The 23,681-nt window shown below is 36.4% G+C and overlaps 1 protein-coding gene across 16 annotated transcripts in view; it reads right to left on the bottom strand.

Annotated features, from left to right (window-relative positions):
- znf740a (zinc finger protein 740a) overlaps nt 1-22,117 on the bottom strand; it is a 32,563-nt gene extending 10,446 nt beyond the window's left edge. For 4 of the 16 annotated variants that reach the window (XM_065242008.1, XM_065242014.1, XM_065242019.1 and 1 more), the window contains exons 1-10: nt 21,961-22,117; nt 17,483-17,642; nt 17,131-17,322; nt 15,296-15,442; nt 12,851-12,974; nt 12,113-12,196; nt 9,855-9,938; nt 9,358-9,441; nt 5,410-5,493; nt 819-902 (exon numbers count right to left, since the gene is read on the bottom strand). In XM_065242008.1, the coding sequence (XP_065098080.1) occupies nt 819-902; nt 5,410-5,493; nt 9,358-9,441; nt 9,855-9,938; nt 12,113-12,196; nt 12,851-12,974; nt 15,296-15,442; nt 17,131-17,322; nt 17,483-17,527 (928 nt within the window). In that variant the 5' untranslated portion in view covers nt 17,528-17,642; nt 21,961-22,117. The remainder of the gene's footprint in view (nt 1-818; nt 903-5,409; nt 5,494-9,357; nt 9,442-9,854; nt 9,939-12,112; nt 12,197-12,850; nt 12,975-15,295; nt 15,443-17,130; nt 17,323-17,482; nt 17,643-21,960) is intronic. The other 12 variants (XM_065242011.1, XM_065242024.1, XM_065242017.1 and 9 more) reach the window with 8 other exon arrangements.
- Between the last annotated feature and the right edge of the window lie 1,564 nt (nt 22,118-23,681).

Below are 23,681 nucleotides of genomic sequence, written 5' to 3'. Positions count from 1 at the left end.
ATGATCCTTAGGCCCTAAAAATCCCATGATGCACCTCATGAAGTTAATCAAGAGGAACGAGTGTGCAGGGTTGCCTCTAGAGTAGCTACTTTAAAGAAACCAGTATATGAAGTTTTCATTTAAAGAATTGGGTTTCTTAGAAAAAAAGATTGCTGTCAATTTACAACAAAAACATAATACTGTATGTCCAAAGCATTTAAGTTTTATTTCTAAATTATAGTGAACTAACAATAAACATACTTCTGCATTTTGTAAACATTAAGCTGCAATCCGTACGTAACGTACATAAAAGCAACATCATTAACATCAGTTTTTGTGGAAAAATGCTTTGCGATAGCTTTATTCATATTTTGTGCTAACAATTGAGGGGCTTTTGTGTGGAAAACTAGAAAAATCCTTCAATTGACAAGCACAGGACTTTTCTTTTAAAGTACGACCTGTTTTTTTTTTCAATTTAATCATATCCTATACCACTGACTACATGCAGTACAAAGTTTTATAACTTTTCCAACCTAAAGAACTATCGGTCTCTTCAATTTATAAATGGTGAATGCTAAAAATACGAATAAATTTGTACCAATAACATTTTAACATTTCATTTTAAATTCGAAGTCTCCATGTGGTGAAAATCAAGTTTGTATTGTTGTTTATGTGTGTATGTGGTGTTTTTAATACGCTTTAAGAACTCAATATCTGTGCTTACTTAACATTTTAAAGATTATCATGTGTAAGAGTTAAAAGTCATTACTTTATGCTCATTCGTTTAAATGTTGAAGAGAAGCAGCAGTTTCAAAGATGTACAAAGAGACGACACATACCCGTATGGGTGATGCTGTGTCTCTGAAGATGGTAGCGTTGGAAAAATCTCATATCACACATTGTGCAAGCATACGGCTTCACCCCTAAATACAGAGCACTAGTATTAGAATGCACTTGTGGATATCACCTTTACTTATTTGATTAAAATATTAATAACAGTTAATTTACAAGACAAACAGATACTAAGTTAAATCTGTTAACAGATCACAAGTAACGAGTGATCCGTTTTTGTTCACAAATGCTGTGTGTGCCAGTTTTAACTGTGAAATAAAAGTTTTGACAGCTGAAAGTGCCATCAAACACTTGTCTGGGGCAAAAAAAACAACCCACAATTACATAAAGTGGGGTATGTTTTCACTGACATTGTAGAAAATTACATTAAATAGTTTGTCAAATGCCTAACAACCAATTTAATCATTAAAACAATTAACAAATATTGTAATGAAGAAAACACATGACAGAAATGTTACACCGACCTTCCCTAAATCTGACATTTAATACCCTCATTGGGAGAATACACCTTTACTGACCCATGTTTAAATGTATGCTTTAGCCACAATAGCAGAAATATTTTAGTTTGGCATATAGACTTTACACATAATTAAGACATGACATTGCCATTTAACTTTCATTAACATAAACGATCATTGCATAAAGCATGTTTTGAACGACAAAAAGGTCTTCTGAGGGTAAGCGATTTCATAATAAAAATATCCGTGTTCTAAACTTTACAAAAGAAAATAACTAGCTTCCGATAATGCTGCCATCTTAAGGGCTGGGTATACTTTCTTTTTGCATCCATGCCAGTCCCGCGCGCAAGCGTCCATGCAGCTTAACTCAAACGAGGCTACATGTTCGACAAGTACACAATACAAATGATTTCTTATTTAACTTATTACTGTACCAGGCCGCCAGGGCAGCACTGCTTCGCGACATTTACAGTACATACAAATTTTAGGATAGATGAAGAAAAGTAGAGGATCCACCATTGCAAAAATGTTTAGAATAAACAACAAGAAAATAAATAACAGGAATCAAACATTATGCTTAACAACTTTCTGTTCTTCGAAAGAGTAGTAAAAAAAAGAAAACACAATGATGTGTGTAATTGTTCGCAGAGGTGTGTCCTGTATCGCAAATTTTGGGCTGCACATGGATGGTGCATGCAAACGGTGTGCGTGGATAACCGTGGACCCTCCTGATAACAAAAATAACGTCATGTACACAGACGGCCTTATTATACCTTCGATTTTAGACTCCTCTGCATTCAGGAAAGATTATTAGTGTAGTCTACATACATTTCGTAGTGACATAGCGCTGAATGCAGAGGCACAGAGCAGAGAGGACTTTAAAGAAAATGGCAGAGGATTTTGATATAAGACAAGAGGATAGATAACTCAATATCTGTAGCTTAAACAACTCACAATGCCCAGTTCTTTTGAGAGTCTATTCTCAATGGATCTTAGGCATTGTACAGTATGCATTAGGGATGCAACAATACAATTAGTTCCAGGTCAATACAATTTTCGGTTCTTGTCCGCTGTTTTCGGTTCGGTTTCGGTTCTGATGCCTTGGCCTATTAAAGTGTTTTTTTTATTATTCTATGCTTAGGTAACAGGAACAGTGAGATGTTAAGAAGAAAAAATACTGGTTTTAATTGCAGTTCTCTTTATTTTATGTAAATGCAAAAATCATCTTACACATTTCTAGCGTATTGATATAATAATATAAGATATAATTAAATAAAGACATATAAAAGTGATATCCTATTCAAACTGGGGAACATGTTTATTCATTACATTACATAAATTGGCCATTATATATACCACTTAGTAAATTAAACTTTACATAGTAAATGAAGGCTATACCATACTGCAGTACTGTTAGTCCAACATCATGCTGTCTGTGTAAAAAATCAAGAATACTGGTGGGATTTATTTTAGCATCATGCGCATTCTCTTTGAGTTGAACGAGTTGAACTTTTTCGACTTGCGCGGAAGACGTGTTTGAGGCAAATAACGCGCGTTTGCATCAATAACAAGCCCAATTTGCGTCATTCGAATTGCCCCACGCAAATTTACATCTTTACATTGATGTTGTATGTAATGTACTCACGCATATAATTAATCCACACCTTTAAAAGACAGTGGTGCTGCTTCTTTTTGTTGTTGTACTTCTGTTGGGTGTGTGCGCGCGCGAATGAAATCTGACATCAGCATTGCAAGCAGAGTTCAAGCAGAAGCAGCTAGCGCACAGTGACTGGATATCAACTCGCTGTGGCGTTTAAACGTGCAGATCACGCGGGCATGCACATTAACAAAAGTGCAGGAAATATAAAACTGACAGATCTAGATGGATAAACCGAAAAACCGCAATTCATATGCGCGTATTGGACCGTGGGGGACTCGAACCGAACGGTTAAATATTATATTGAGAATTGTGGCATCCCTAGTATGCATAATGCCCTATTGGCCTCTAACGGAAGCTAGTTATTTTATTTTGTAAAGTTTTAAATATGAATATTTCTCTTACAAAATTGCATCTACTACCCTCAGTTGGTTTTCATTAACCACTCTGGATCCTTTTGTAAAGGATGGATTCACATTTTTTGGGCTTGTAACTTGTGGACCCCATTTTCAACAATTATAATGCTTAATAAAGCTGTGGCATTTTCTGATTTTCTTGGGTGAATAAATCATGAGGTAATTTTCATAATTGGGCAAACTATCGCTTAAATACACTTATATAGCAAATGTGTATATGTAACATCTTTAGTGCTAATGTTAATAACAGTAACAAAGCACAGAAGGCTGCACATTAAAGTGTTCAAAGGCTTTGACACACCAGACCGATGGCTGAACAATGCTTTTCAGGATCTGTCAACCTAGTCTAAAGCAGACGTGCCTCTAGAGCAAATCTGAACAAAACAAATTATATTTCTAGACAAATACAAAATGACAATAGGATATGTGATTTAATCAGTGGATTGCCGAACATTGTGTAACACCAGATTGGTTCATCTCATTTCAACTTGGCGCACATGATGAGTGACTTTCGTGAGTGATCACCAATAAGAGTGAAGCAAAAGAGTTCACATGATCTGTCTCTTGACAGTTACTAGCACATGGTTACTATTTTGATTATAATTGTTACTAAGTCACCCAAATTTAGGAACGCCTACTAATGACTTTAATAAAATATGACACATATTGACAAAGTTGCTTATGATGTGCAGAGGTGGAAAGTAACGAATTACATTTACTCACGTTACTGTAATTGAGTAGTTTTTTTGTGTACTTATACTTTTTTGAGAAGTTTTTAAAATCTGTACTTTTACTTTTACTTAAGTATGTTTTGTTTAAAGTATTGTCCTTCACTACATTTTAAATAATATCCGTTACTGAGTAAATTTTTTTTTAAAAAGCAAGGTGATAAAGACGCGCAACGGATGATTGATGGGCGGGGGAACGCGCAAAAAGAACCATGGAGACGAATGAGACAGGCGCGTGCTAAGCAGACCCGCCTTAGTTCAAATCTTATAAAAGAAACCCCTGGTCATATTTAAGCGACCACTTTCCACTGACGCGAAGCGAGTGTTTCTCTCATATGAAAGGTAGGATTCATGCTTTGAGTCCGAAATTGCAGACCGGGTTTTTACCGCTCATTTGCACGACGTGTTTTTAATACCATGCGCATTATCTTCCGAGGTCTAGCAGCTTCGCATCAAGTCAAACACAACTTCAGAACGTCCTCGAGAATGCGCAGGTTTGAGATTTGAGAACTGAACTACTGAACTAGTTTGAGATTTATATTCCCTTGTAGTTTTTGAACTGTACTAGAATCCTCCACCTCTCTCGCTGTAAATGATTTACTTTTTACTTTTACTTGAGTAGATTTTTAGACAAGTAAATTTACTTTTACGTAGTAAAATATTATTAAAGTAACTTTACTTTTACTTGAGTACAATATTTTATTACTCTTTCCACCTCTGGTGATGTGCACACAGCATAAGGCAGTGTCATTGCAGATGTTAATGCTGAAAAAACCTTATGTCACACATGAAACAAGCATAACTAAACACAGTACCAGTCTATGAAGTTTCAATGATACTTTCAGCTCAGTATGTCCAACACCCCAATGCATTTAACGTAACCAAACTCGAGTTTGTTGCAGCCAGACCAATGTTTGAAAATTGTGTTATAGCTGCTACTATCTGAATTAAGCATTGTTGCCAACTTTTAAAATTATTAGGCAAGTAACATTTGAGAAAATATTCTAAGAATCACTGTTTGTAATCTGTTTGCCATTGCAACTTTAACAGTGGTAAGAACAGTTTATATGTACAAATGTTACCCCCGCATTGGCCAGGATGTTTATTGAAATTGGGGCATATAGATAATTTCCAAGGAAACAACAAGATTTTACAAAACAGTCTTTAACTTGCCAGGGGAGTATGACTGGGGTAATGTTTAACAGGAATAATCTTAAATGATAAAAAAACAAGCTCTGACAAGTTGGCAATAGTGCTCAGTGGTGCATCTGTGCAGTCAGTTGCAACAGTGAAAGAGGGTAAGAAGAGACGGCTCATACCCGTATGAGTGAGGCTGTGTCTCTGCAGATGATAGCGTTGGAAAAAACGCCTGTCACACATGGAGCAAGCATACGGCTTCACCCCTAAATGACCAGAGCAAAACTGTGTGAGATTTATAAAGTTTATGCAACACAATTTTTTATACAGAGTTGCATGTTGACAGGTATTTCTGAAAGTGCACAAAAGATGATTGCAAACACATGAAAAGCATGTGAAAAAAACAACAACAACTTCACAGCTTAGGTCACTGACTCACAACTTCTACAAGTGGCAAATCAGTTTAGGGTTGGTTTCACACTTTAACCAGTATCGGTACATGAATATCAATGTCAGTACCCACTGATACCATTTTCCATACCTTTCTCTCGGTATAATAACAAAAACTTTTAAGTCCAAACCTCTCAATTTCAACATTTTATTATTTATTTATAACTTTGGACTTACTAGACAAAATAAAATGCTTTCTCTGGTGTCAGTACACAAGTCACGCTAGTAAAAAATGCTATAGTAACGTCAATAAACAGTGAAAATTACTTTCTCCAACAACCAGGGCTCAACACCAACGATTCTGAATTTAGCTTTCCCTGCCACAATCTTCACTGACCCCACCACAAAAAAACAGCACTACCATAATACAGGCCTGGTTATTGTTTTTACGCACGTAACCCAAAGGGACATTCCATTTTTTTAAAATATACTCATTTTCGAGCTCCCCTAGAGTTTAACATTTGATTTTTACAGTTTTGGAATCCATTCAGCTGATTTCCGGGTCTGGCGCTAGCACATTTAGCATAGCTTAGCACAATCCATTGAATCTGATTAGACCATTAGCATTGCGCTAAAATATCTAAAAAGGAGTTTCAATATTTTCCTATTTAAAACTTGACTCTTCTGTAGTTACATTGTGTATTAAGACCAATGGAAAATAAAAGTTGTGATTTTGTGATATGGCTAGGAACTATACTCTCATTCTGGAGTAATAATCAAGGACTTTGCTGATGTAACATGGCTGCAGTAGGCGCAATGATATTACGCAGTGCCCGAAAAATAGTCCCCTGCTATTGAAAGTAACCAACGGGACTATTTTCGGGCAGTGCGGAATATCACTACGCCTGCTGCAGCCATGTTACATCAGCAAAGTCCTTGATTATTACTCCAGAATGAGAGTATAGTTCCTAGCCATATCTGACTAGAATATTGCAACTTCTAATTTCTGTGTGCTAAGCTATGCTAAAAGTGCTAATGCCAGACCCGGAGATCAGCTGAATGAATTTCAAAACAATAAGAATCAAATGTTTAACTCTAGAGAAGCTGGAAAATTAGCATATTTAAAAAAGTGGAATGCCCCTTTAACCTTAATAAATAGGAGCATAACACCAAATAACTACAAGTTCTAACTCAAATAAATTTAAAATATTGTTAAAGACTATTAGCCTCTTATGGAACGGCTGAAATTCCACAAGGGGGCGCATTTGTTCCTCAGACGTTGCACAATAAACATGACATCCGAATATATTCATTATAAATCATGAATGAAAAGTGAGATTCGAATGAATGTCTGTTAGTGAACTTATTGTATACACTATTTATATCGAAATTCGGTCAGAAACGTCAAGATTGTGAGATGAACAAATCGTTTTGGATTAAAAGGCTTGGATATTCCATTTCCTTGGACTTTTGGGGATTTATGAACAATTTGTTTTGGACAATTTCACCGAAGCGGATAAAGGAAAGATTTTAAAGGTAAGTAAATATCCTAAATCGGCGCCGCCCGGTTCAGGTAACTAACAACTAGATTACAGTTTTATGACTGCTAAAAATCATATTATGCTTTCTGTGTGCGCTTAATGGAATCCCGAAAGTCTAAGCTTTACAACGATGTGCCGCATGACCGTATATTTTGAAGATTTAATGCTTCAAAGTTACAATGACGTAATGCAGCCTCACGTGCAAGGGAGGGGGTGTGCCGTGTACGGCACAGTGTTCCTTATCAGGTTAAACAGTCTGTTATAAAAACAAAACATTAAATTATGAGCAATAGCACAAATGAATCCAACGGAACAAACCTACAAATGAAATGAAGTGTTTTTCACATTGTTCAGGTTCATCTGTAGTTTTCAGGTACAGAAACTGAATAAAGTAATCAAATTTAAACTCTAAGACAACTCTGAGACAAATACTACAGTCTAATCACAAATTATTAAATATAGAAAGTTTTGATGAATAAATTGGACATTTTATCATGCTGCTTGGGTTTGGTGTAAAAACCATGTAAATGAAGGTTGGTTTACTGTTAGCAAGCAATGTGTGAAATAGGCACACTAATACAGAATTATAAAAAAAATGAATATCATTACAATCAAATAAAAACATCTATCCATTATACGGGCCTAATTTCCAATTACCGATTTAACTAGCCGATAATGTTTAAAAAAAAAAGTGGTTAATGCCCAACTTTAAAATTTGTCAACAAATATCTTTGTTGTCAAGAAGTCGTTTGGTTTCATTTTACCTAATGTAAGGGCCTGCAATGTCATAATTTGACCGCTATGATGCGTTAACGCTAGAGTGTAATGCAGCCCTTATAACTTTGTGATAGAAGAAGATAGATAAAAGCAAATGTATCAGCACGAAAATTTCTGAAAACTTTAAACCAAGAAAGCTGACAAAAGATGTTTGTGTTAAAAAAAATATATGTCTGTAATGCTGCTTAGTGTTTATTCTTTTAAGAGAACAGAATATTTAAACAATCCTTAGTAAGCATTTGTGTGTATTTTGAGTTGGACAGAAATCCGAAAACTTAAGAAAATGACCTGCTCAAAGTTCATTAAAACAACTTTTTCAAATGCTGAAGTGATTTTCTTTTTTATTTATTAGTTAGAATATGTATTACGTAATGTTTTAACTAATTGAAAAAGCTGAATAGTCGTTCAAAACATACTGATTAGTCGTTGAAATAATTGACGATTAGTCGATTAATCGGTCTAATAATCGTTAGATTAGTCAATTATCAAAATAATCGTTTGTTGCAGCCCTATTGTTAACACATTAATTTTAACAGCCCTATTTTTTTTATATTCTACCGCTTCACATGTGCCTCACTATCCATCCCGGCAGTTTTAATCTAAAAGAAAACTATAAAACTATCATTACCGTAAGCCTTTTAATTCTATTTGTCTTTGTTCATTTGCGTACACCTTCTACAAAAACAGACGTGACATATTCAAATTCGATAAATTGAAAATCACTACTATAAGCCTCCACTTTAACCAAAACTTACAGACGCAGCTGTATCGAGTAATAAGAGAACTGCCCTCCTATGCTAAGCCTGGTTTCACTCAAGGTTTGTTTCTGTGGAGTTTCGGTTTCTTGCCTCTGTCACAGAGTTGCTTGCTTACTAGGAGACTGCTGCCATTAGATTAGCTTAGGGTTTAGTTAATTTAATTGATATTGCTTTTATTGTAATGATCCGCCTACTATTTCACTTTTATAAGTATGAGGTGCACTTGATGTTTTTGCACTGCTATTCATGGTATTGGTAAAAAATGTTCTGTATCTAATGTTAAACTCCTGCTATAATGTAATTATTCCATCTAAGATATAAATAATATAATAATATATATAAAATTCTATTCTGTACTATTAATAATCCTGTCATTTTTTGTATTTTCTTTTCATGTAAAGCTGCTTTAAAACAATGCAACATTGTAAAAAGCACTATATAAAAAAAAAACTTAACAAGCCATGCTTAAAACATTTCGTATGCTAACAAAGCAAAGAAAATGAAGCTCATGTTCACTGCAAAAAAGCTACAAGCACAGAATTGAATCAGCAAAGAGAGAAAGTTACAGCTTTGCTGAGTGAGCGTTACATTGTGTGATTTAAAAGCGTCAAATGAGCAAAGAAAGCAATGCAGAAAGTTGTGATGGGTAAGACGTGATTCATACCCGTATGAATGAGGCTATGCCGTTGAAGATGGTATCTTTGGAAAAATCGCATGTCGCACATGGAGCAAGCGTAAGGTTTGACCCCTAAATGCAGAGATCAAGTCAGTTTCTGGGCCTATTCACACCAAGTAAATATTTTTGCACAAAAAAAAAAACCATACATCTGCTAACTCACAAATACACAAATATGGTACATCAAAAACAAATTACTACGTTATTACATCCTTGGTTTTTGTTCTGTGTAGACGCTCTATGATCTTTAACTCTGTTTAAATACAAAAATATATCGCTGAACGGCTCACAACATTTTGATATATTTTACACCATTTTTTGAGAATCTAAATAAAGTGATGTTAAAAACAATGTAATTATTTGGCCAAAATCAAAAACCTCCGAAAGGTTTTGCATGCAAGACTTTGTATTTATGTTTGCTAATATAAATAAAGATGTTTTCAAAAAGTAAAATATTTGCAATATTGTCTCATGTAATAACATACCCGTATGAGTGAGGCTGTGCCTCTCCAAGTGGTAACGTTGGAAAAACCGCATGTCACACATGGAACAAGCATACGGCTTCACCCCTAAATGTACAGAGTGGCAAATTCAATGATCGCCTACACAGTCAAAACCCTCCTCAAAACTGCACACATTACAAAGGTTCAAGGCAACAGTGCATAGCATAAGTATACTCAAATTAGATTCTTACTAGTTAAAGAGGAAAAGACCCCACATCCAGGCACTCACATAGATAGGGGTGTACTGGATTGCAGTTAGGCTCGCATGCGATTCGCGGATGAATATGCAAACTTTCATTTGCACATGTTTCAAGGTCTTGCAAATGTTAACACTTAAGTGATTTTAAACAATTTAAGTGCAAAAAGACGCAGAACTCTTGATGTGTACATTTCAGAGAGAGTTGCGCTACTGTGTTTCATACTGTAGTCCATTAAAATACATTTGGCAAATAGAGCAATGAAAACAATGTAATTGTTACTTTATGTGGAGCGACTGTTTATGCTGCATCTCCTTCCTGAAGCACCATTTGGAAATTACCCTCCATCCATGTGTGTGTGTATGCTGTGTGTGTTTTGTGCATGACGTTGCTTATTTGAACATTGTTAAGTTTTATGAATTTAATTATTATTGACAAAAAAAGGCGCTCTAAGCGAATCTGTGTGACGTCACTTCTTGTTGACATTCGAAGTGTTGTCAAACAAAATGGAGCGTAGCTAACTCCTCCCCTCCCCCTCCCTTCCATGCTTTCTGAATGAGTCATGAACGCGCCCAGCCCCCACTCCCAAATCCTTCTTGTCGTTTTTTGGCTGGAACATGTTTGTTATGTTACGTGTTGGTAGGTTTGACCACTTTGTTTTTGTTGGAGTTTGTGGAGCCTGGGCTGTCTACAGAGACTGCATTTTTTACAGTGTGTTCAGAGGACAGGCAGCTAGCAGATAGTGAGGAGATGTTTTTAGCACCCTAGCAATTGTTCTTGTTTAATGTTTTTATATGTAGCCCTAGAAAAAAGGCTTTTTAAATATCAAAACCTACGTGAGTGCCTGAATGTGTACTGCTTTTCTTTTTTTTCCAGGAAGAATGCATTTTGTTGAGTTTTAGAATGTGTGCTTTGTTAAATGCACTGGTAACATACAAGAAATGGAATTGCAGCACCGTGTCCTAACCAGTTGCGATGCGATTTATTTCTGGCAAATTGTCTGTTTATGCTGAACGAGAGAAAGAGACGTGGCACGACGCCATCAATCACAAAACACAACCAATCAGAACAGTTTTACCCCCTTTCCACCAGAAGGAACCGGGTGCTAGTTCAGAGCTAGTGCTGTTGCTGGTTCGAAGTTGGTTCAACTGGCAAGTCTTCTAAGAACCGGTTTGCCTTTCCATGCGCTAGAGAGCCACCAGTCTTACGTTACTGTATACAACTCATCTTTCCCAGCAATGTTAACGCAGCAGCGCCAAACAAACCACTTACAATGTTGGCTCATGCATTTTTATTAACAGTCAATGCGCACATACATTGGCATTTTAACGCAGCCAATCCAACACGTACGTGCAGCTCGTCGCAATATATATTAACGGAGGTTGCAATCGAGAATAATGGTACGGGCATAACCATAGACCGTAAAAACTATGGGCATAGTGTCCGTGACGTCACCCATAGGTTTATGAAGAGTTTAAGTCACTTACGTACTGGCTTCATCAAGACATCGTAAGGTTACCCATTGGGCATAACATATGTTATCATTCACACAGAACATTGTTAGCCTTAGCATGTAGCTACCCTCCTAGTATCATGCCACAGTAACCCTGCACCCAGCCCCTGACACAACTGATTCTTAATTCTAGACCAGCAATGCTTTGGTGCTACTTAAGAACCACTTTTCCTGTTTTAGAGTCGGCGCTTTGGGTGTCAAAAAAGAAAGAACTGATTTGAAATTAGGCTCTGGCTCTGAACCAGCAATCAAACTGCTTTGGTGGAAAAGGGGCGTTTGTGCGCCCTCTTACACTGCAGCTGAAGAGCACACACACATACAGAGACCCATCCCTCCGCCTTTTATGTTCTTTCTTTTACTGTTTACTTCTTTACATCACTTGACATTTAAGATAAATGGCACACAATGATTTTATTTCAATGTTTAAAACCAACAAGAACATAAAGAACAAATTCCAAGCCAGCATTTTTAAGCATGTAACATCATGTGTTTTAAAATCAAAGCAGAACACAGTGAAGAATGAGACGTACCAGTGTGAGTAAGGCTGTGTCGTTCCAAGTGATAACGCTGAATAAATCTCATGTCACATATGCCACATGCAAACGGCTTTTCCCCTGTGAGAAAGAAAGGTGTTTGGCCGTGAAACAAACTAAAATAAAAAGTTACATTTGAGTAACTATTAACAGTAAGTATGCAAACAATACTTTTTCAAACACCTCGCAGAATTAGCAAAACATGTATTATTTATAAAAGAAGAAACAAGGACCATTAAATTTTTTGGCATTATTTAGTATTTCCTGCTAAGCTATTTCATATGAATTTTTTTTTTATTTTGCAGTACTATCGACAACAAAATATAGTCTCAAAAAAGTGCATTTCAGAGGATGAATATGCTTTTACACATCAGTTAATGTATGCCTTATTTGATCAGACATAATTAGGCACAAAGCATCTTTAACTGGGTCAAAAGTTAAATTAAATTGAAACAACGAGTCTTTTTTGGAAGACTTAAAGCTCGGTTCTACTTGATTTCAACTTTTGTCCATCTCACGCACAGTTGAGGGCAAGCACAGACAGGCATTTACAACATGAAACAGGCAATACATATTTTGAACCAAAATATAAATTTACAATAGAAAAATATTTAGTGAGGAATATGTAAATATCTGTTGTAACTTCTGAAGATGAACCAGAAGGAAATATTTGCAAGGTGAATCAAGCCACACAGTTTACCGTTTGAAAGAGTCAATAACACTTGATATTCATACCCGTATGAATGAGAATATGTCTCTTCAGATGATATCCGCTCCTGAAAGCCCCATAACAGTGATCACAAATAAAGTTTTTCTGGACTTTGGAAAGTGGACAATTTCCATTTTCATCCACAACTGCCTGAAACGTAAAAAAAAAAAGTTTCCATTACACACAAATGTTGCTGAGCAATGCACAAATATTCAGTAAAAAGGCTACAATTATCAAATGCACACCTGATCAGTTTAATGTCTGAAAAAATAACCACCAGAGCAATGGCTGTAGTAACCGTGGTATAAGCAGAATAATTGACTACGGTCCTTTGACTAATTAGAGACTCCAGTCCTTTGAATAATTAGAAAATAATGCAACTCCGCTTCGCGCCGCATTACCAATAGGGATGCATAATTCTTGCCAAAATGTGAATAAAGGTAAGGTGAGTAAAATCTACTATTATTGGTTGTTAACAACCTGTTCAATGATTACGTTCAATGATTGGTTAAAGCCTACGCGGCTGCCGCTCATCATGAAAAGATAAAGTGTGAAATCCAATCGAAAGTGCTCATCCCTCATGCCCTCCTGATGTATAAACTCTAGAGAAAGTTGGCAAATGTGTCTAATAGTTTGGGTAATTAATATACACTTGGCAATAGAGCAATAATATACAGCGTCTTTTTCTCTTTATTTGGATTGAATGTTTATGTGACATCCCCTTCGCCAAGTGCCCTTCAAGGGCGCAAAAAGCCATTTAGAATTCACTCCAAATATTTTAGCTATCCGCCTGTGGAACCATCCATATTTTGCCGCTTTCATGCATTAGATTTGTATTATTAGGGATGTGCAGGTGAGGATTTTTTTAAACTTATTATATTTTAAACAAAAATTAATTTGGCAAAGAAGTTCAAAATCTATAGTAGGCTTTTGATCTTATACATTAGATTATTATTTTATATATATATATATATATATATATATATATATATATATATATATATATATATATATATATATATATATATATATATATATATATATATATATATATATAAAATGAAAAACTCAACACCAATAAATTAGTACAATGACAAACTTGTTATATTAAACAGCTTGTTTTATTAATAAAACAAATTTGACGTGCGGTATCTGTGTTAAAACACAAATCTAACTACGAATGCTTAGTATTTGTTCATTATTATTTTTTATTACAACAGAACAACAATAAATTAATAAAATCACTCGCTTATATTAAACAGAATGTTTAACAAAAATGAACTGATGGAAAACATTGTACCCGCCTTATAGCATAAATAAATCTAAAGATCCTTAGATTATTTTTAAACAAACGATTGGCTTGCATTTTTTTTAATCAGTATAAAACTACAACATTGTAAAACATGAACAAACTCACCCAAGTTAAGCAAAGCAACTAGTGATGCACCGATGTATCGGCCACCGATATTTATCGGCCACCGATATTTATCGGCCGATTTTTGATGAATTTGAAACCATCGGCATATCGGCAATAGCACGAGAAAGGCCGATACCGATTGTTTATTAATTAACTGCATAAAGAAATCCATTATAGGTAAAAAAAAATGATTTAATGTTGTTATTAAAGTAAATGCTGAATAGCCAAAACTGCCTTTGAAGGTTGTCATGCTGTCTTCTTATATTTGTTTTAGCTTAATTTGTGCCTCTCTTATTATGTTGGTCAGTTGAATGTTAATTAGATCAAATCCATGTTCAGTAAAAATAATTTGATGCAGAAATAAACTAGCTAATAGACCAACTGTATAGTATTGTTTACAAGTGTTTAATATCGGTATCGGCATCGGCCAGAAGTTGTCTCTTTAAATCGGTATCGGCCCAAAAAAAATCCTATCGGTGCATCCCTAAAAGCAATAAAACTGTTATTATTAACTCCATTATATGTATTATTGAAGCTTTCCGACTTTCACATTCACATGAATTTTTTTATGTCAGTAAATGATTTACCCCATACGAGTGCAGTATAATTTAACTAGCGATCATTCGCGGTGCTGGTGTGAACATGCTTTTTGCAGCACAGAGCAAAATATTTCAGTTGACCATTCAGGCGTTTAAGAGGCACCAAAATCTGTAATTTGATTCGGTCCACTAGATACCGGCCATACTGGTACTGGGTTTCGGTACCAAACCCTAGTTATAAACCACAGTAGATACTGCCACTGTGAAAACACACAATAACAGTGATTGTGCTGTCGCTCACCCTCCCTTCCCTGTTACAGACCACCCCTGCCACACCATTCCCTTCCCCCTAACCAAAACCAGTCATCTTTTCCTCTAAAAACACACAGGAAAAGGCCATTTAACTGCTTGTGACATCACTATTTAACCATCAGTGTACAAAACTGTAACACAGAAAACTGCACACAGTAAAACATTTTCACAACAAACTTTTTCACAAACACACACACTCTGACCTTGCCCGTTCGCCCATCCTGCTCTCTCACTTTACAGGGTGTTCCTGCCTTCCTGTTTTTTTTCTTCAGCTGCATGTCCTCATTGGGTCGCATTTCCTTCTCATCCAGCAGTCGGGGAGCAGTAAAATCAGCCTCCTTCCGCAGGAGCTACACAAACACACAAATAATGGCCTTAGAAAACAACCACAAAATGAGTAAATGAGTAATAAAAAGCCTTATTATCTACTATCATGCTGTGTTTAACCTATTTTGGTTTTGTGTAGACCAATGACATGGCTAAAATTGAGAAAAATAGAGGTTGATAAAAATATTTAACTGAATGATAGAAAAATATAGTTAATTCAAATTTAAAATAAATCAATGTATAATTATATATATATATATATAGAGAGAGAAATTAAAGAGACCATATTTTTAGTTACTGTAACTGTAAAAGTTATTCCATAATTGTCATTCACATTTTTACCATCACCATTTAATTTTAAACCTGTAATGAAATACAAATATTCCACTCAGTCTATTTAATAATATGAAGTTATTAAAGATGCACGCAAAATAACTCTAAAATAATTGTCAGTGTGATGTTATCAGTGTGCATGCTAGCTAATATATTATGGATGTAGGATCAAAACCTCGAATCTCATGTCATCTTTATATTATTAACATTTTCACCGAAATCAAGCTTGAGAGAGATAAACTGTTTTTGACCAGCAGATGGTGGAGATTTGTGTTATGTCTGTCATTACGGGGGCAGTTGTAACCCCACTACTTTGGATGCAAGTGTGTTTATGACTTACAGTGCTAAACTGGGAGCACTTGATCCAGCAATTGCATCAAAACATTATAAAGCACTGAATGTGGTTTAATGCATTAGGACAGTGACATTAAAGGACAAGTTCGGTATTTTACACTTAAAGCCCTGTTTTCAGATTGTTTATGATGAAATAAAACAGTTTTGACTGAAATTTTGACATATGATGCTACCCCGAGAATTTTCGGGTGTTTCATGTATCACCTCTCCCACCTCTATAATGGCTATATAGGTGCACTGGAACAACCCTTCCTAAAATGCATTAAACTTTTGTTTACAAAGACGTGAAACTCACTGAGTGGTCAGGGGTGTTCACTGATATGCTCACACAAAAATCGCTGGAAAAGATGCTTTCCAAAAGGTTTTATCGTAGTTTTGTCCAACTCCATTGACTTGTATTAGATGTGCTGTGAGGTACGGTATTACTCCGCGCCGGGAATGTTGTTTGTTTTCTTGTTACTGGCAAAGGCGGATTGTCGCCACCAACTGGCCTGGAGTGTTTATTATTCAAGCTCTCAACGGAAGAATATACGGGTGTTTGGAAAAATAGGTCCACAAGTTTTCAACGAATGTTAAAACACCTGTTGGAAAGCATCTTTTGCAGCAATTTTTGTGTGAGAATATCAGTGAACACCCCTGACCACTCGGTGAATTTCACGTCTTTGTAAACGAAAGTTTAATGCATTTTAGAAAGGGTTGTTCCAGTGTACCTATATAGCCATTATAGAGATGGGAGGTGATCCAAGAAACACCCGAAAATTCTCGGGCCAGCCGCATATGTCGAAAATTCAAAACCGTTCTATTTCATCATAAACAATCAAAAAACAAGGCTTTAAGTGTAAAATACCGAACTTGTCCTTTAACTCTTCTCCCACCACCATTTTTTAAATAAAGTTGCCAGCCAGCACCAGCACTTTCTGAAAAGTATATTAGGTTTCTTCAAAAAAATACAACATTTTGAACAAAAAGCTGAAATAAGTGCATTTCTGTAAAGAACTTTGTTAGAGATCAGTTTTCTCCTAACCAGTGGGGGACAGGTCATGCCCGTTGGCAAAACCATATGTCCTTGCATCCCGCGGTCCTGTGGATCCCTCTGAGCCGAACAGTGACCTGGGGCCGGACCCAACGGTGTCATCAATTTCTTAGGGGCAGTAATGGAACTGGCCTGCATCAAAGCCATGCTGGACAAGACTGCTTCACATCCTAACAGCCCTGCCTTTAAATACAAAAAGACAGAATAAAGACAAGAAAATGAATTCTAATGTTAAATGGGTAATTAATGTCGTTTTCAGTATTACAAATCCTGGGATTTCCTTACAAATAATAACAGCTTACATCAGTATGGGGAATTATTATAAATATTATAAAAAACCAACCCATTTCATATGGTCACGGACGGAGCTGCTGGGAATGTGCGACATAGCTGTTGACAGCAGGTGTGAGGACAGGTGATGTGTGTAGATGAGACGTCAGTCCAGATCAGGTATCATACACTAAGTTTTTCCGTCCTTTATCATCTGGCAATGATGTTTATCCCTTCGTGAAAAATGTAGACAAATTAATCAGATTAGAAGATGCATGGGACTAGAGGTGTGCATTTTTGTCACTTTTAATAACAAGTAATTCATAGGTCAGAAAAACAAGTACTTGATTAATTGTGGGCGGGGCTTTTCATGTAATGGTAAAAAATATTTGTTTTTATTAAATACGCTTTTACAAAAAAAGAATCAAGAAACTATGACAGAAAACTGTACACACTAAATTATAAATGCCAAATCTGATACTGCATGTTTCCTGTGGTTGTTACTGTCAAGCTATTAAAAGGACCACGTATTAAAAACACCATAAATGTTATATGCACTATATTCCAAGTCTTCTTAATATGCTAGATGCATGCATCATGTTTGCAAAACTACTTCGAAACATTCAAGACATTAAAGTTGCCAAAAATGCATTGATACAGCATGTTCACTATTATCTATATAGAATAGGGGTGTCACGATTCTCCAAATCCTCGATCCGATTCTCGGTTAAAAAAAAAAAATTTGAAGACAAAAATGATATGCCATTATTTATTATTATTATTATTATAGTTTAACATTAACATGCACATTGCACAACTTGCATGGGGGTTTGTGGGCTTCACTTAACGCAAGAGCTTGTAGAGTGAGGATTCCTTCTTGCACGCACATGGACTTAATGCACATGGACTTAATGCACGTGTCTTGGACTCATAGCATCTGAAATAAATCCAGCATCATAAGCAGCTGCGCTTCTCTCGGTCTCACGTGCACGCGCTCTCGCATCTGTCCGAAGTCTAAACATAAACTAAAGTAGTAATCCTTATGTATTTGTTCAGTTTTATGTGTTTCATGCGAGCTGAGGCAAACTATCCCCTTTGTTTAAAATATAATCCGCTGCATCTTAGCGGCTCTCTCCCGCACGTGCAGAGAGCTGGGCTCTGTCCAAAGTCAGATCACTAGGTAGTAATCCTGTTTATGATATGCATTTCAAGTTGTAGCATCCCTCGTGTTTAAAATATGATCGCGTTCCGCTGGCTGGACAGATGTTTTTAAAGGCATCTCTGAGAGTTTTTTTCCCTCGCTTTGCAAGCCGACCTGACGTGACATGGGGGTGTGGCGGCATCGACGATCCCATTTTTTAATTCGAAGTTCGAAGCTGGGACTTAATTTCGATCGATTTTGATTTAATCAATGAAAGACCAATGTCGCACACCTGTGAGTTCCGGTTAGGTGCGTAGGATAAAGAGACAATAGTAGTCCAGCAAACATGTATATAAAAGAGATATCCCGCACACTAATAACTTGCAAAATATTTATTGCGACGTTTCGATCGTAAGATCTTCTTCAGGCATATGAACATGATAATGGTATCACAAAGTATTTAAAAAAAAATTCATGGACCAATCACAACAGACAATAGTCACCGACTAATCACAGTATCAGACCTTCAATGACCAATCAAATTTGTCTACAATTATTTCCATCACATCAACAACCTCAATATCATACACAAATCAGAAACACTCTATAACGACAAGAAAAAAGAGAAAACACCACAAACCGTACATACTGCATGAAGAATTGGAATAAGCATAGTGCAAAACTCCATCAACAATTAAAAAAAAAAAAAAAAAAAAAAAACACAAATTTTTTCCTCTCAAGATTATAACATCACATTGAAAAGGGCTTCATCATTTAAACCAAGAGGCGATAATGTTTGTAAAGTAAAAATCCAAAATAATTCGCGTCTCTGTAGGAGCATGTCAATGTCGCCGCCTCTCGGTGGCATAGTCACTCTTTCTATCCCACAAAAACTTAGAGAAGAGACATCATGACTCATGGCCATAAAGTGTGCCGCAACCGGATAGTTAATGTCTTTTCTTCGAATAGAGCTCTTGTGTTCACTAATTCTTTTTTTCAATTGGCGCGTAGTTTTACCAACATAGCCTGATCGATTTTGATTTAAAATCAAAGTTTCTTGAACTTGAACTAAGTGTGGATTAAGGATGTTTAAAATCTATAGCCTGTGGTCACATACCTCAAACAAGGTATGTGACTTTATTCAGTGCAAAAATTTGTACATCTCCATTTACAACCTCAGGATTTGCACTTAGAATAAAATGGTCTATTATTACCTTATTTGAAAGGGTCATGAATAATAATGTTGAGCTCTGCTGTGATTGGCTGTTTCTCAGAGCAGCTCCTTCAGTGGCTCTGTGTGTGTGTGTGTGTGTGTGTGTGTGTGTGTGTGTGTGTGTGTGTGTGTGTGTGTGTGTGTGTGTGTGTGTGTGTGTGTGTGTGTGTGTGTGTGTGTGTAAACTAGGGGTGTAACGGTTCAAATTACTCATGGTTCGGTGCATGTCACGGTTTTAGGGTCACACTTTCGGTGCATTTCGGTGTGTGTGTATGTTTATGTGGACAAAAAAGTTACAAACACCTAACACTTTGGTCACAACAGCCTTCTTTACAAAAATAAAAACCTAAGCAGTTTTTAACCTCTGCCAAAATCAACATTGTCACCTAAGACTAAGAGCACTTGCATTATTACACTACATGTACCAACATACAGTGCAATTCATAATGAACATAAAATGGCTTAGAACACTGACAGAGTAACTTTTATCTTCAAGTTTTTTTTGCAAGATCAATTTGTTAACATTTCAACACAGAAGGCAATGTGTGCAATTTCGGTCTCACCTTCGATTGCGTGCTATCAAAACACCCTGGTGATGACGGTGCAAGCGACTCGTCATATTAGATGTATTTCCTTGAGCATATGGCACTCACAAATTTGACAGTTTTGTCCACGTTTTCTTGAGCATCGCTGCTGCAGTAGACTTAAATGAAGCTGGCAGTGCCTCTATTAGCGTTTTTTCTCCTTCGCTTGCCGCGCTAAACGGTCTGTATAAACCGTTCGGGCAATTACAACGCACAAGATTGCTTGCCAATCGGATCACACCGCGCATTCTCAGAACGATGAGCTTTGTACAAATCCACACGTTACAGAAGAGCGGGACTTAGAGGAGCTTCAATAATGTACGGTATGTGTAAAATAATGTGTTTTTTGATAAACTAAGCAAACCAATTGTATTACACCAAATACACAAAATAATGTGCTTTTTACCAATGAAATATGGGCCCTTGCAAGTTTTATCCCATCATGCTTTTCGTCAAGGCAAGTCGGTGGAGAGCAACTGTGCCCGACTGCAGAATCCGACGAGCCGTCTCACCATCGAAAGTTTTTTTGGCACACATCAGCGACATCAGAGCAAGTCAGACGTGACCCTAAGACTTTTCTAACCAGAATGCATCTCACGGCGATCAGCGGTGATTTGCTCATCTCAAACGAGCTTAATGTGTTTTTTTACCATCATGCGAACACATTGCATTACACCAAATACACAAAATAATGTTGTTTTAGCAACATAATAGGTGCTCTTTATCAATGTTAATTGAGGACGTGGCCAAGTGTTTCTGTAACGTTATTGCAGGGTTTTTGTTTTTGCAAGTATAACCCAAACATACTGATACAGTATCAAACAATCTTGGATGACATAGATACAATAAGTATAAAGCAGGGAAGGCAGGCAATCATTGAAAACAAATAAAAAGCAACGTTATTGCAGGGTTTTAAAACTGTAATGTTATCTAGATGTCGTCACAATGTTGTCAAGTAACGTTATGCTGACCAATGGACGACTATCGTCATACAGTGTTAAGCTACAGTCAGGAAAGACTGATAAAGTAATTGTCAGTTTCACAGCATTAAACCCCATCAAACAAAGATGTTTATTTAAATCCAAGACTTTTTTTCTCGATCTTGCTCATTGTTTTACAAGGACAAATTATATGACACCGCCAATTCTGGTTATGTGTCAGATATCTAGGCAATGATCTAAGGAATGTACTGCCACTTGCATGAAGCAGCAGCTGCAGACTTAACAGAACGCGCCTTAAAGATAAATTCAACATTTGTTAATCCAATGCATTAAAGCAAAATCTTTTCAGCAAGCGCTGCTTTTCGCCCTAAACTCTCCTCAAAACAAAAAGTCCTTATCTAGGACACCTAATCCACACAATAACCCATGCTTAAATGATGTATATCGCTTTAAACACGTGATCGTTGGTCTTGGAGCAGTAATTGTTTATTTTTCTTTGGTCGCTGATGACTGTAAGCGCGTTCATGTGAGATTGTGTCTCGTGCACAGACGCTTTTATGTTATCAAATCCACGCAAAGGCCTGAAAGCGCATCGCACCGCAGTGGTCGGGAAATGCAAGACACATGATGCATTTCTTTTAAAGCGATGAGTGTAGCGTTTAAATATCTTACCTCAATAGTTCAAAATTTCGCTCTTTTATTCCACCTCAGCTCAGTTTACAAACACAGGAAAAGCCACCGGAACAACTCCACGAGAACGCGCACACTGGTTGCAACGTCACTGACTGTTCTTGAGTGAGCAACAACACAGCTGCAAAGTGAAATGGACTATTGTACAAGCTCGGCTTTAAGACAGAATTCAATAAAATCAGTTAAGAATTAGTAGATACGTCATACAATCCATGTAGGAATTCTGGAAAATTAAATTTTTTACATTATTTTAGGTATATAATAAAATACTATTTATAATTATGGGTGCAAGCACGACGTATTATGCTGCGTTCCAGACAACTGTGATTTAGGATATTTCCCACCTCAATATAATTTGGCATTTTTTCGCATCTGAGCTTCTCATAGGCTACAGCTGTTTCTACGGGCAGTTATACGTAAGTCGTCCGCCATATTGGAACGTCCAAGGCGTTAAACCAGTGTTGTCAAGTCAGTGGTTTCCCGCAGAATCAGATTAGCCTACTTTATAACATATTGTTAAATGTGAACAGATTTTGTATAAGTAAATACTATTTTATTTAGCCTATGGAAGTAAAGTTTTTATATTTGGGAAAGGGTCATTAAAATAGATTTTATTTGCCGGCAAATCTGGCATGCTGACTGTGTGCCCAAATCTGTAGTAATACATGTGTATTTATCAAATGTTTTGTGCTGTTGGGTAGACCCAAACATTATAACTGCTTACACCAAGTCGAAACATTACAAAGTTGCTGTATTTTAAAGTCACAATGTTATTGAAATAAAAAACTTTACATTTTTGGAATATTGTGGCTTGTTTTACAAATGACATCTGAGAGTTCCTTATTTTAAATTATACCACAGGTCTGTTGAATGCTTTATTCTGATTGGTTGAGAAATGTTCCATGGGTGTTGATTATTATTCTGTAAACCGCACACCTGACGTGTCAAGTGTCTTAAAAATAGGCACTAGAGCAATATGTGTGATATAAGCAGAATAATTGACCCAAGTCCTTTGAATTTTTCGAAAATAATGCACACCTATGGTGTAATGGCACTCCACTTCGCGTCGTGCTGCATTACCACCTTGGGTGTGCATTATTTTCTTATAATTCAACTACTTCCATATTATATAGTAGGTAAAAAGTAGTAGGCGAGGCGAGTAGTATGCCCGAATTTATATTATTCCTAAAAAAGTAATACGGATCACCTACTACTTCCGGCAAATATCCTGAAGTGTTCATTTACTATCCCATGAGACCCCAGGAGAGGAGTTCCCAACAAAGAATAAGAAGGAGAGGCGTTGTTTGTCCAAATGTCCAAAAGCAGTCAAATGCAAATATTTACAGCTGTCCCTTTGGTTAAATTGGGCTTGTTTAAAATCAGTCCAATTAACAACTATGGGATGATTACCGGTTTCACAATTAACAACGGTAAAATGTCCTGACGGTTAGTATTATCGTTTAAAATTTAATTATCATTACAACCATATCATTACAATACAGGCCCTATTCTTTATACATCAGTGGCTAACATCCAACTATTTTATATCCAGCTGGTGCAACCCCCATGTGGATTTACTGTTCTTTTATTACCAGAAGTCCTCTCACATCTCTCTTTGAATTTGTATAAAGCATTAATAAAGCACTATAAAAAGAAAAATAACGGTGACTTGACATGTAAGTACATGTCATTGAAACTAAATA

Source organism: Paramisgurnus dabryanus, chromosome 14 (genome assembly GCF_030506205.2).
Source record: "Paramisgurnus dabryanus chromosome 14, PD_genome_1.1, whole genome shotgun sequence".
NCBI lineage: Eukaryota > Metazoa > Chordata > Actinopteri > Cypriniformes > Cobitidae > Paramisgurnus > Paramisgurnus dabryanus.
The sequence above is the reverse complement of the archived record's forward strand: the minus strand, read 5'-3'. Positions and strand labels throughout refer to the sequence as shown.